Source organism: Varanus komodoensis, unplaced genomic scaffold (assembly GCF_004798865.1).
Source record: "Varanus komodoensis strain SLA01 unplaced genomic scaffold, ASM479886v1 scaffold1, whole genome shotgun sequence".
Classification (NCBI taxonomy): Eukaryota; Metazoa; Chordata; class Lepidosauria; order Squamata; family Varanidae; genus Varanus; species Varanus komodoensis.
Genome location: NW_025335268.1, coordinates 6,040,723 through 6,053,613, shown reverse-complemented (window position 1 = coordinate 6,053,613; position 12,891 = coordinate 6,040,723). Strand labels below are relative to the sequence as shown.

General features: G+C 43.4%; 1 protein-coding gene across 6 annotated transcripts in view; it reads right to left on the bottom strand.

Moving 5' to 3' along the window:
* Positions 1 to 11,944, bottom strand: part of BROX (BRO1 domain and CAAX motif containing) — a 28,288-nt gene extending 16,344 nt beyond the window's left edge. The window contains exons 1-4 of one of the 6 annotated variants that reach the window (XM_044431518.1): positions 11,530 to 11,943; positions 8,979 to 9,041; positions 3,297 to 3,429; positions 3,056 to 3,162 (exon numbers count right to left, since the gene is read on the bottom strand). In XM_044431518.1, the coding sequence (XP_044287453.1) occupies positions 3,056 to 3,162; positions 3,297 to 3,397 (208 nt within the window). In that variant the 5' untranslated portion in view covers positions 3,398 to 3,429; positions 8,979 to 9,041; positions 11,530 to 11,943. Of the gene's footprint in view, positions 1 to 3,055; positions 3,163 to 3,296; positions 3,430 to 8,978; positions 9,042 to 9,257; positions 9,473 to 11,529 lie in introns of those variants that run through there. The other 5 variants (XM_044431433.1, XM_044431607.1, XM_044431766.1 and 2 more) reach the window with 5 other exon arrangements.
* Between the last annotated feature and the right edge of the window lie 947 nt (positions 11,945 to 12,891).

The window sequence follows — 12,891 nt, the reverse complement described above, 5'->3', positions numbered from 1 at the left end:
ATTTTATTTTCCTAGTGCTAAAAATAATTTCCAAGATTAATTCCACTAGGCTAATCTATGGGCAGTTTTATAATACACTTCGGCAGCAAACAGCTTAAATAATTCCTTTCCACAAACTAATTAATTGAGCAATGCAGTACTAAGGGCACATCTTTCTGAGTGCAATCTGAATGTTTGTAAAGAGGCTTGACAAACACCCAGTGGAGGCAGCAATTGCCACCTACCCAATCTGCAATTCAGCTCAATGGCCATTTTTGGCTATTCAGGGGCAGCCCTGTGGAAGGGGAGGGCAGGTCACTGAAGGATCGTCAGCATACCTCATATCCTACAGCCCCAGTCTCCTCCCCTGATTTACCCCACTGTGACCTCAATTTTCCAGTCTTGGAGAAGCAAACAGCATGGTTCTTTCCACACTAGCTATGAGGTAGGTAGAAAGAGAGATAGGAAAGTGTGTGCACAGCAATGAGTTAGAACTCTGTTTGAACTCCGGATCTGGAAATCTAAAGTATTCTATGGCTCACTGGATGCTATCTCGGGACCACAAGGTTGCTTTCAAAGAATCCTAAAAAAGGATGAAGCAGAGCAATAGTATGCTCATTCTAGTGAGTCACAGAAAGGAAAGATATCAATATAGACAAGATGGGAAATGTCCAAATGTGAGGTTTCCACACAAATGGAAAGCATTTCTGTTCATGCTATATGGCGGGGGTGGATTTCCAACTACTGCCAATCCTATCCCTTCCTGCAATCATTCATAAACCATCTGTCATTATTCTAGACTTAAGAGTGATTTTCTGGGATAAGGGATGGTGTTGAAGCCATATTGCATGAAAGGGGAACAGTATTGGGGGGGGGACCCCACATTGCTCTCTGATCACCATTTTGTTGGAGGGAATAAGAGAATGAAAAGATGTAATCTGGAAAAGCGTATGGAGTGTGGGCACCTTGAATGCTTCATACTGTAACTTTTTTTGCAGGTCCTACTTGAGAGGGGTTTTTAAGTTCTGTATGTAGTAACAAAAGGAAAGAGCCTATTGCAATGAATCAAATGCATTCAACAGACTTCCAATAATGGATAAAAGCTATCAGAAGCGACTCTGGCAAAACCAGAAGCTGTTATCAGCTGATATTGTTCAAGGTGCCATAGATAAGGACATAAGTATTTGTAAGCCACCCAGAGAACTTTCAGGTTATGGGGTGCCATTGAAATTAAATGAAATAATAAAAGCTCAGGTCTTCCCACTACAACATGCTCAAAATATTATAATGGGGAGATGCATTTTTACTTTTTTTAACCTTTTAGAGATACAGAAGACTAACAGCTCAAATAATCTGTGACAACTAGAATACCTAAGCCAAACCACCTGCTTGCAGGAAAAAGGACTGTTGCAGAATAGCACTGGGAGACATGTGCAGTCTTTTTCCTGTTAATTCATCATGAAGCTACGTGCCATCGCCAAAGTACTCAGTGGTGTCACTCGCAACTACCAAGGGTGAAAGCCTCTTGGCCCTGGCAAGCAAGACTCATGGCAGCAGCGTTTTCCTTTGTTTTTTCAGAGAATAACAGAAACAGTAGGGATTACGCCATCATTATCCTTGCCTCTGAAGATGTGAGCAAAACTCAGCTTTCCATGCCTAGAGGGCTTGAAGGAGAGGATGAATATTCTCTCACTTGTTGGAAGCTTTATAGAAACAGCTGGAAAAATGCCTGCTATTTTAGCTCCTCCAAGGATTTCTACAAGACCCTGTCCCTTCCTCTGGCCTAGAGGGCTGCAGGGAAAGGCAAAGGCTTTTCTAGTTTGCAGAGGAAAGAGGAAAAGCAAACATTACTACTTTTCCAATTTAGAAAGTAGTTTCTTCCTCTTTCTGACCTCAAGCCATCACAGAAAGCTTGGAAAAGAAATGGCACTTTTCTTCTATTGTGTGCATGCGGGTAAAATTGGTGGCAAGGAACTACAGAGACCTGGCTGGTGAGCCTAGCAAACAGCTGGAATCCCTACTATTATCCTTCCCTACATACCCACACTTTTCCAGAATCAAGTGATGGTGACTAATTTGGGTACTAAAAAGAACCGCTCTCAGCTCCATAACTCCTTCTTCGGAGTAACAGACAAGTCAACCTTCCTAGGGTTGTTGTTGAGGAGATAAGACTGAGAGCAGGAGGAGAATTATGTAAGCTGCTCCGAGTTCTTTGTAAGAAAAAGCGGGGATAAAAAACCTCATAAATAAATAATCAAAGAAATGTAACCTTTCTGTTACAAAAAGACAAGGCAGAGGTGGGATCTGGACAGGAGCATTTTGCTTTGCAATATACTAGCATCCCAGTATCTACATATACAATGAAGGGTGGCAGGATGATTGGCAGATCCAGGTAGGCATATTGGTGCCAGTGGGTGCCGTGTTGGAGAACCCTGTAGACTTGTGTGCATTTTTCAACCAGTTTCTGCATGTGTCAAATACAGTGTGCTTGCTCACATATCACAGAAGCCCAATGTGGCTTAATTTACCAGCAGGAACTGTCATGTAATAACACTTGTCTACAGGCACAATTTTTGCATAAAGCCCAATGAGTACCCAGCTTATTGTGTCATGCAAACCCAGATAGTAGTTGTTTAAGGGTTAGAAAAACCTTAAATAACACTAAAACATGTCATGAGTTGTTATTTAATCTCAACTAATCCCTGCTGCCTGCATTAACATGACACAACAAGGCTGCAGGTACTTAGCACAACATAGAGTGAGTCGGAAGGGGCCTCCCAGGCCATCTAGTCTGACCCCAGTTCCACCAGCTCCCACAAGTACACATCAAGTAAATTTAGTCATGGTGGACTGTTGTGTCATGCAAACTAGGTCACTGAATTAATACGGCTCATTGATATCCCCTAATATCATATTCAGACTGTTGTATTTACTTCAAGCCCTCTACAGGCATGGAACAAAGAATCTGTGCTCCAAAGTGCCTACCACAAAGTTTTCAGAGGCTTCTGGGACCTATTTTTATTTAAAGAAGTTATCAATAAACAGAGCAATTAAGCTAAATATGTTAATCTCTTACCTTTCAAAAGTGAAAAATAGGAATCAGTTGCATTTTTCATCATATCAGAATTGCAGCTCAAATCTGTAAAAAGGTCCAGGAGTCGTGTTCTTGATGACCTTATATCACTGCATTAAAAAAACCCACAAACAGCCAAAGACACAATTCAAAGACAGACACTTCCTTCAATAGTACTGTTGTCTCTTATATTACTACTTGAAAATATATGTTTGTATGTTCACACAGTGTTAGAATTACTTACTTGCAAATCTTTGATGCAGCTGGAGTAGTAGCTACCCCATAGTAATTGAATGTGACAGGAGCGGTAGCCTTTAAAGGGTTTCGATGAAACCAGTGAGTCATTTCTTTTGAAAGCTCTCAGCAGGATTAGAAGCCTAAAATAGCAAAGAAGGAAAGTTATATATTACATATGTAAACACAAAAGCAAAAAAAAAAGGACACATCTAATTGCTTGAAAATAACTCCATTCACCACACAGGGAGAGAAAACAACTCTACAATACAAGAAAAAGGCTACAATTCTAGACATGTTTACTGGGGAGTGTACTATTAAATATAGTAGGCCTTATTTCTGGGAAAATACATACAGAACTGTACTGTATAACATACTATTGCACAAAGACAGTATCACATGTGATGGTCAGCACTGAAATGATTGACTTTAAATACATGAATACTGCAACAGAAAGATATTACAGGAATGAATGAGATTAATATAATTTCAGCACATTATACATTTGCAAATCTATATAGTTTTCTTAAAATGTTGTATCTGTTCTAGCTCTCATAAACTAAATATATTGCAGTGCTTTATTTGAAATGAGTACAATGACCTTAACTTCACTGGTTAGTTATCAAAAAACCTCTTTCAAGAGGCAAGAAGTGCATGGCACTCATACAGCCACATCAAATAGATTTGCTACTCAGAATTTCTATCAATGGGGCCATTATTAACTTGCATTTGTGAGGTCAGTATAGTCCATAACAAGGTTTTGGTTCCATGTCAGAAATACTTGCTAGTACTATTTAAACTTGTTAATTCAAGGCAGATACATTTTTGTTTTACAGCCACTCATACATGAACAGATTTGTTACGTTAAAAAAGAAGATAATATATTTTTTAAAACTTTCAATTTTTTCACAAGCTTAATCCACAATAAAGACATGGAAAACTTCAGTAGTTCTTTTCTGGACCAGAATAATGAACTAATATTTTTTAGCAGAAGGGAACTATGGTATAATTAAACTAATATTTAAATCAAGGGTTTTTTTTTTTTGTTAAAAATCCCACTGTACCTATCCTAACCACTTATCCTAGCCATCTTAACTCTCCTAATCTATTACTACCATTTCACACAAACACACACTCTGCCCATCTTCTGCAAAGACAGAAGAACTAAGCTACTCATTTCTTGGAAAAGTTGTCTCAGTCAACTTTAATCATGGAAAGTGCCTTTTTAATGCATAAGCTGATTTATAGAAAGTTAAGAAACTTGCACTGATTCTTATGAACTCAAAACTGTGTTTTATTTAAGTTGACAGATTCTGCATAATATACACAGCATAAATACTAATGATCATCTAATAAGCAGGGTCCTTTGGAATAAATAAGCATAAGCTTATTTTGCAAATAATGATACAATTGAAACTTTTCCTATTTGTAAAAAAAATAAACAAGGGCTGTGTTTGTACAGAAAAAATTACATATGCAACTGGAATTGTCCTTGAAATTTCTACCACAGCCATGCTGATTTTAAACTGAAAAGCATCTTGTCTTATCCATCACACAAAAGGCCGAGGCAACTTCACTTTAAGTTCATGGAACTACAGCCCAAGATCTGCTCTAGCATGCTTTTGTGTCTAACATTCAGGCTATGTTCACACAAAACACTAAACCAAGCCACATTGTTTCCATGCAGCATGATATCTTGCCTTGTGTCCTGTGTTCACACATTCATATGGTAAATATTTATTTTATATTGTTATTTTTATATTGTTATTTTTGTATGTTATTTATGTTGTGAGCCGCCCAGAGGCTTCGGCGAATGGGGCGGCATAGAAATGTTTAAATAAATAAATAAATGTATGCTCCTGGTTTCCACAAGTCCCCACCTTCCCTGCAAATTGTGGCATGTGTCCCATCAGCCCCGGCAGCTAGGAATGAATCCCAGTGTGCACTGCTCCTGCCTGCCTCACCTGCCTCACCCATTGGCTCACATGCTCCCCTCAGTGTGTTCCTAGCCAGCCCCCACTTTTTTTTTGGCCAGCTGCTCTGTGGAACCACCATCTACTCAGTATAGTAGGACAGCTGCTTTATGGGAGGAACAGAGCCGCGCTCCCTGCAGATGCCACATTCCATGCCCATGCACGAGCACGCCCACCCACACCTTTTCCCCTCCTTGCTGCATATGTACCTGATGCTCCCCCACCTCCCGCATGCTGAATTTTCAAGTGCTGCATGTCTGGTGGATGCGACCAGCAGCCATGCTTCACCATCCTTCCTGCATTCATATATAACAACAAGCAATCCCACGCATGGTTTCTCATTGTGTGACCACAGCCCTGCTTTATGAAAATAATAAATTCTGGAAATGACCATCTTTCTGAAATTGACTACTATAGCTACAATTACTACTTAATGCTGATATATTTGTTAGACTACTTACCCTTATTAGTTCAGATCCTTAAAAAAGAATTGTAATTATAATACAATGGACTGATTAATGGAAATGTTGAATATTGGTCATTGATCAACCAAAGCAACTTTGGTGCCAAGTTCTAGGGCTTGCAGGACCTAAGCCACTGCATTAACCATTTTTTCTTTGTATGATTTTGGATTGTTGAAAAGGGCAGACAACTATCATTCATAAGGCAATGAAACACAATGAAACAAAGTTTAAGAAAGGGAAAAAGTAAAAATGTACAAAATCACTAAGTCCTACAGTTTGCCATGTGGGGTGAGCTATGCTGGGAGTTGTAGGGCTTTTTGTCTGCCTAAACATGTATAGGATTGTACCCTCTGGGCATCTATCCTCTTTTTTCATTCACCTTTTCCTTCTGTGGCAGATAAACTATAATGGTTTTAAACTATTCTAACGTATGTACCTTTTGCTATCAGCTCAACTTTTATCCCTAAAATGATATTCTGAGGTAAACCTCCCTAATATGTATATACAGCAGAATTATGAGACATAATTCCCCAAAGAGAAGCTGATGAACAGTATGGCAGAGAAAGGGGAGCAATGCAGAGAGAAGGGGGTGGTTTCTATATATCTATGAAATAAAGGTCACACAAAATATTTTAATATTTTTCAAGCATAAGCATAAACACAGTAAATGGGAATTATGCGGCCTGTGTATGTCAAAGCATATGGCTCAGCAAGGATCAACTTTGAGTACAAGGAACCCTGTGACAAAGCAGCATTAAAGTGAATTAAGTAAGTGGGCAAGGAGAAGATAAGTGCTATTTACTGGTTTCCTTATATCAATATTAATTGGTCCAGGTAATCACCCAAAACTCATTACTAGCTGCTGCAGCCAAGACAGGGGCATAGCAAGAAGAGAAACTGCAGAAGGGTAAGCGCTTCTTTGCAAATGTATACTTCACAGCTAACTTTGAGAGAGAAAGCCCAGCAGGAACCTATAGCTCCTGCAGCCACACTCAAGCAGGGAGACCATATTTAAACTAAACCCAGACTTAGAGAGGAGGAGGAAAAGCCAAATCTACAGCCGAAGGCTAAATCCCAGGGGAATGCTGCAGCCTTCATGGCTGTCACAATAACCAAGGGGCCACTTCAACATATAGGCCAGGGGTAGCCAAGCTGAGGCTCAGGAGCCACATGAAGTTCTTCAGGTTTATTTTGTGGCTCTCAGAGAGCTCAGAATCCCCCTGTCCCATCCTGTCCCCCGGTCTGGATCCCAGCGATGGCATGGGCATAATTTTGCTGAGCTTTTCCAAGGCCACCATCCATTCTGCTCTCGAGAGAGTGAGCATTGAGAGAGCTCACCCCACCATGCCCTGCCAGCTCCTGCTGACAAGCACAAAGGTGCTTTGGTGCTTCTTCCAGTGGTGCTATGGGAGGCAGCAGCAGCCATTATTCTGGTGGCAGCAACATTTCCTTGGTGTCTTCAGTGGTAGTTGCCTCAGCTGTGGCCATACCCCCAGTAAAGAAGCTGAACTTGAAATAGATCCAGGCTGTCCATAAGTTGATCTTTCAGGCCTTCGAGAGTGACCACAGGGTGACTGGGTGGGAAGGGAAGTGGGCTGAAAGTACCACCTACTCCATCTTTGGCTTCTTCACCAGCAGTAGGGCCACAACAGAGGCAGCTGCTGCTGAAGACACTGAAAAAAATGCCACCACTGCCAGAATAACTGCCGCTGCCACCAGTGCCTCCAGCAGCACCACTGGATTGAACACCTGGAGCAGCGGTGGAGGTAGAACTGCTAAAGTGCCTTTGCACTCAACCACAAGAGCAGGCGAGGCACACTGGGATGAGCTCTCAAAAGGCCACTGGCCCAAACCACTCTCTTCCAGAGCCTCACGAGAGCCTGCCCTGCGCTGCTCCTGGTGGCTTTAAAAAGCCAACTTTGAAAGCGGTGTCTTGACCCCCTTCCTGAATATGGAATGAGTGGGGACCACTGGCAGCTCCAAAGAGAATACATGTTGTTTATGTGATAGTCCCAGAAGATCGCTCTCCTAATGCTGCTTGTCCCTTCTGCAAACTCCTTCAAAGGTTCCTGATAGAATGCTAACTTGAAGGCCACATCCTAACAAAGAAATCTCAGCACTTTTCACTAAATGATAATTTCCCGGATTTTGCCTGCGACAATAGTTTAAAAAAAAAACCCTGTTATTTTATGTTAATATGACATTTTGAGCAGTTCTTGTTTCTAAAGGTCAATTTCTTCAGCACCAGTTGCATCCCAGTTAGTGATCCAGGTATCTATGTGTCTTATTATGCACATTAAAAATCCCATACACTGAAAAGCAAGTATGTACTTTCATAAAATCATAATAATAATAAATACTTGTGCATGTCGTGTGGCTCTCAAACATCTTAAATATGGTTCTTCCATTGAGCAAGTCTGGCCAATCCCTGTTATAGGCTCCTGTCCTAATATTTTAGATAAAAAGCAGGAAGCTGAAGGTCTGGATTTGGGGAGTTCTGTTAATTTCACTGTTATACCCAAGCCATTTCTTTTTTCACAGTCCTAAAAGTATAGGTTCCTTGAGGAACAGTTCTAGATAACTCTTACACAAGTCAAGCACATTGTCAACTGAGTCAAGCACTACGTGCATTGTGAAACTAACAGTTTAATGGACGAGGTTAGATGCACTGAAGATGTGCGCTGCAACCTCAGTTTCTCACACAGCATGAGAAGGGGAGCATCATCTTCTCTCCCATGCACTGTAGCAGATTTCAGGGATTAATTGTCTGCCTCAGGCCCAAACTAGAGCACTATAGGCTGAGGAAATAAAAGCATTCATTGTGTCTCTCCCTCCAGTATCACAACAACCCCAAGTCTCCTATCTATCACGTGAGCCCAAACCGCGTGCAATTTAGCAGTGAAGAACAACCAAACAGTGCTTTTTCATATAGGGCTACCATCTTTCGCTTAACACACGGCATTTTTTAAAACCAACAATGAAACCTTTGTCCATGCTCGGGGTCCCTGCTGTGCCCATTTCGACTTCACAGGTCCTCACTTTAAGCCCTGCCAAGGGTAACCTCTGCCCCTCGTTCTCTCCTCGCTCTACGCAAATGCACAATCAGGCCAGAAAGTTAAAAAAAAAAGGCCACAGCCACCGCCCCTCCTGTGTAAACAAGGCTACCCCAACGGACCCAGAAGGCGGCCCAGGCCGCTGGCCAAAGCCCCCACCCGGTATTGTCTCCTCTCCCCAGGGAGGGGCTGCTCTGTTTACCTTCCCTCTCCTTCTCCAAAGAGGTTCCCCTGCTGCAGCCGCTGCTGCGGTAGCCGCTTCCTGCTGGGGGTGGAGGAGGAAAAGCAATGCTATAATTAACGCGTGGAGGCGCCGACAGCCGGGAAGGTACGAAGGCGCACCTACAACGCCTCCACTTCCGCCCGTTGCTACGGCGCGCGAAATGGCCGCGCTGCGAAAGCAGCCGGGATCGTGCGCGGAGCAGATCCGCTCCCCCTCCTCGCTCCCCCAGGTGCGCGGGGCAAGCAGCCTGGTGAGCACCTCTGCAGGCCTCCCGCTCGCATCCCTCCGCTCGCGGGCTGCAAGCCCAGGAAAGAAACCCCACTGGCCCCCGCAGAGTTTCCTTCTTAGTCGACGCGCCTCAAGATTGCGTTGCTGGTTAGTCACGCCGGCCTTCCTGCCCCCACAGCTCACAGGCGACTGGCAGGTTGTCGGAGCCGCACCGTTTCTAGCTTGGCCGCGTTCACTTGCGAGGTCTGCAGATTGCCCCGAAGTAAGGGAGGGAGCGTGGCAGCTTTAGTAAGCTTTAACCCACCCGAGCACTTAAGCACCTCTTCCCACCCGCTTTCTCTCCTAGGGACTCCTCCAGAGTTACTTCTCCCCCCACCCCCACCATGAATAGGAGAGAGGCTGGAGGAACGAGGCTGTGCAAGAGGAGGAACCAATGCAAGATGATCGCCACACAGCTGGGGAACAACAGCGGAGGGGAGCGGAGGGGGAAACAGCCTGCTGGGCTGGTTACACTTTGGATTAGGTCCCGGCCTGGCACTTCGGATATTCATTACTCCTTCTTGCAACCCAACAAGAACGGCCTTTCCACAAACGGCCTTACACATGGGAGGGTGGCCACACTCGCTTGCTCCAACTTAGTCCCATTCAGTATACTAAATGAGGCAACTTAATGGACTGTGGCTAAAGCCTCTAATGGGCTCCACAGTCTATCTCAAGAGAAAGCGAGCAGACGTCATTGGTCTCTTGTCCCTACTATTAACACTGCCACCACTGCAAACATTCCAGGCAGACAAAACCGGGACTACACCACGGTTGCGACGGTTCCTGGGGCATAAGCACAGCAGAACATACTATGGAGTTTTGGGGGAAGCAGCATGATCAAATATCTAAAGGAATGCCTAAGTCCGTATTTGCCCGCCCGCCCCTTGAGATCAGCGGCAGAGGCCCTACTCTGGGAACCCTCCGTGAAAGATATTAGAAGGGTGAGTACCCAGAGGAGGGCTTTCTCTGTGGTGGCACCCCACTTATGGAATGTGCTCCCCAGAGAGGTCCGCCTGGCACCGTCGTCGTTTTTTGGCGCCAGGCCAAGACCTTTTTATTCAAATGATATTTGAATAATTATTGATTTTATTTATTGGTTTTATCATATTGAGCCAGGATGTTTCCAGATTTTATATGTATGTATTTTATATGTATTTATTTATGATGTTGGAAGCCGTCCCGAGGCTTATGCGAATGGGACAGCATACAAAAATTCCAGATAAATAAATATGCGAATTGGACAAGTCTTCCACTTGTGTTAATGGTCTATCAGTGACATTTATTTCCAGTCCATAGTGGCACTCCATGATCCTAAACACATCTACTCAGAAGTATGTTCCAATTAATTGCTTGAAGCTTACTCCCAGGAAACTGCACATAGGATTGTGGCCATGATGTCTTCTGCTGTGGACATTAGCATGTTTACTAGGAAGGAAATCTCATGGTTGGCTATATCATAAATGTAAACTTGGGTGTAGGGTGGGGGGAGGGCAGAGAAGTGGACTATGAATGCTTATGCCAGAATAAATTGGCTAGTCTTTAAAATACCACAGGGGTCCTTTGTTGCTTTTTAAATCAAGGACTTCTTTTCATAGATCAAGCTGATGAACTTTAATAGAATTGTCATATGCAGCTTCTTTGTTGTTATGTGCTGTCAAATACTCTGGTTTGTGGTGACCCTTTGAATGAAATGACCTGTCCACAACAGCCCTGCTCAGTTCCTGTAAACTCAAGGCTGTGGCTTCCTTCATGAAGTCAACACTTCTCCATCTTCACCAAGTGGATCACACAGCCTACCTAATAGTGGATAAGTGACAACAGGCAATGTCTTTAAAGGGGTGGGCCAGGAGATGGATCAGCAAAATGCCCAGCAATTTGAGAAGCCTGCTGTATTCTAGCTGATAGTATTCAGGCAAGGATATGCAAAATAAAGCTTTGGGAGCAATTAAGCAGAAGTAGAATGGGCTTCCTCATTGTAAGGAAGTTATCTTTCCCTATGCTCTTCCATTCATAAGAGATTTCCTACAAAATAAGACTGAAACCATGCACACTCTTACAGCCTGATGCCAGCCTAAATCCTGTCTCTGCATGGATCGGACAGTTATTCCATGCATACACAATGTACATGCAATATTAGGCTGTGGAAACACTAAGATTGACCAAGAGAATGATGGAGAAGGTGGGATTCATAAGTTAGGGGCTGTATAGTGAGGAAAATCTTTATAAACCCTCAGATTTAAAGGTGTTTTAGATAACCTACCTGCCACAGATGATTCGTCACTCCAGAGAGTCAAAGTTGACTAGATCCCCAAGAACCAGTTAAGAGAAATGTGAGGCTCAAACATGCACACGCTGACTTTTGCAGGATGGCGTTCCAAGACAGACGCTTCTTAACTCTGAAGACAGTTCCAGCAGCCGAAGATCACGTGTTTTCCATTACCCAGGCAAGAACCGGGAAGTAATTCAGTTGCGAACATCACAGAAGCCGTGCGTGTCGGCTGCGTGGCTAACTATGGCACCTGAAGAATCCTCTGCCTAACTTATCGTAGGCAGCTACTTCTATCTCTGAATAAAATCCGGCGGCCCGAAAACTGCAGGAGAAAGTGCAGACATTAGGAGTCAACTCAAAGAGGATGCTTCCAGTTTCCATTTGAACGTCGCCATAGGCAGGGTAAGGAACATAAGGCGAAGCGGGCGGCCACTCTGACCCATGGCTCTATGGTGCCCTGTCCTAGATCTTTGCATTGGTTAGTCGGCGCATTTGGTCATAGAGATAGAAATAATAGATAGTCGCAACCACCACTCTGGCATCTCATACGAACTCGAGCGTTTATACGTGAGGGGTACGAAAGAACGAGAGCTTGCAGGAAAGTGAACGGAACGCTAACCGTCGGAGGAGGATGCAAATATATACGGGCTAATCATGGGAGACTGGTGACTCTTATGTCAGTGGAGCTTCTTATCCATTGCAGCTTTTGTTCTGAGTTTTACAGGATGCTCAGACAATGCGGACAACTTACAACAATCCTACAAGGTAGTGATTATTCGCAAGAGAGGCAGGGGTCTCCTATCTTAATTAGGCTCCTTATCCAGAATATATTTTATTTTGAGCTTTATAGGAGCTATCCATGACTGCGAACCAATGGGGTGGGTGGAATTCTGCGCCATAGCTTCTGTAAAACTCGGGATAACAGCTGCCATGGATAAGAAGCCCCATTGACAGAGGAGTTCCCCCGTGTTCCTTACAGATAATCACTACCTTGCATAATCCTCGTAAGCTGCCCTCATTTTCTGAGCGCCACTTTCCCAAGCACACCGCAATATGTGAATGACACTGATCTACACTGGAAGGCTGTCCCACGCCACTATGTGCTAACTAACAATATAAAATAATGTCGAACTGCGCTTGCAATTACACCACATTTTAAAGCATGCTTTTCGAAGTAAATACATATTTTTTCACACGAAATAAAATCGGAATTTGAGCAGGAATTCCTCTCTTCCTACTTTTTTTTTCTTTTTCCTCTCTGAGTGGCAGGGCACGCTGATTGCCCTACCTCAACTTCGGTGCCAGTTCACTCCTATTCCTCTCTGTTCAGAACTAAATTCTACTGAGTTCACC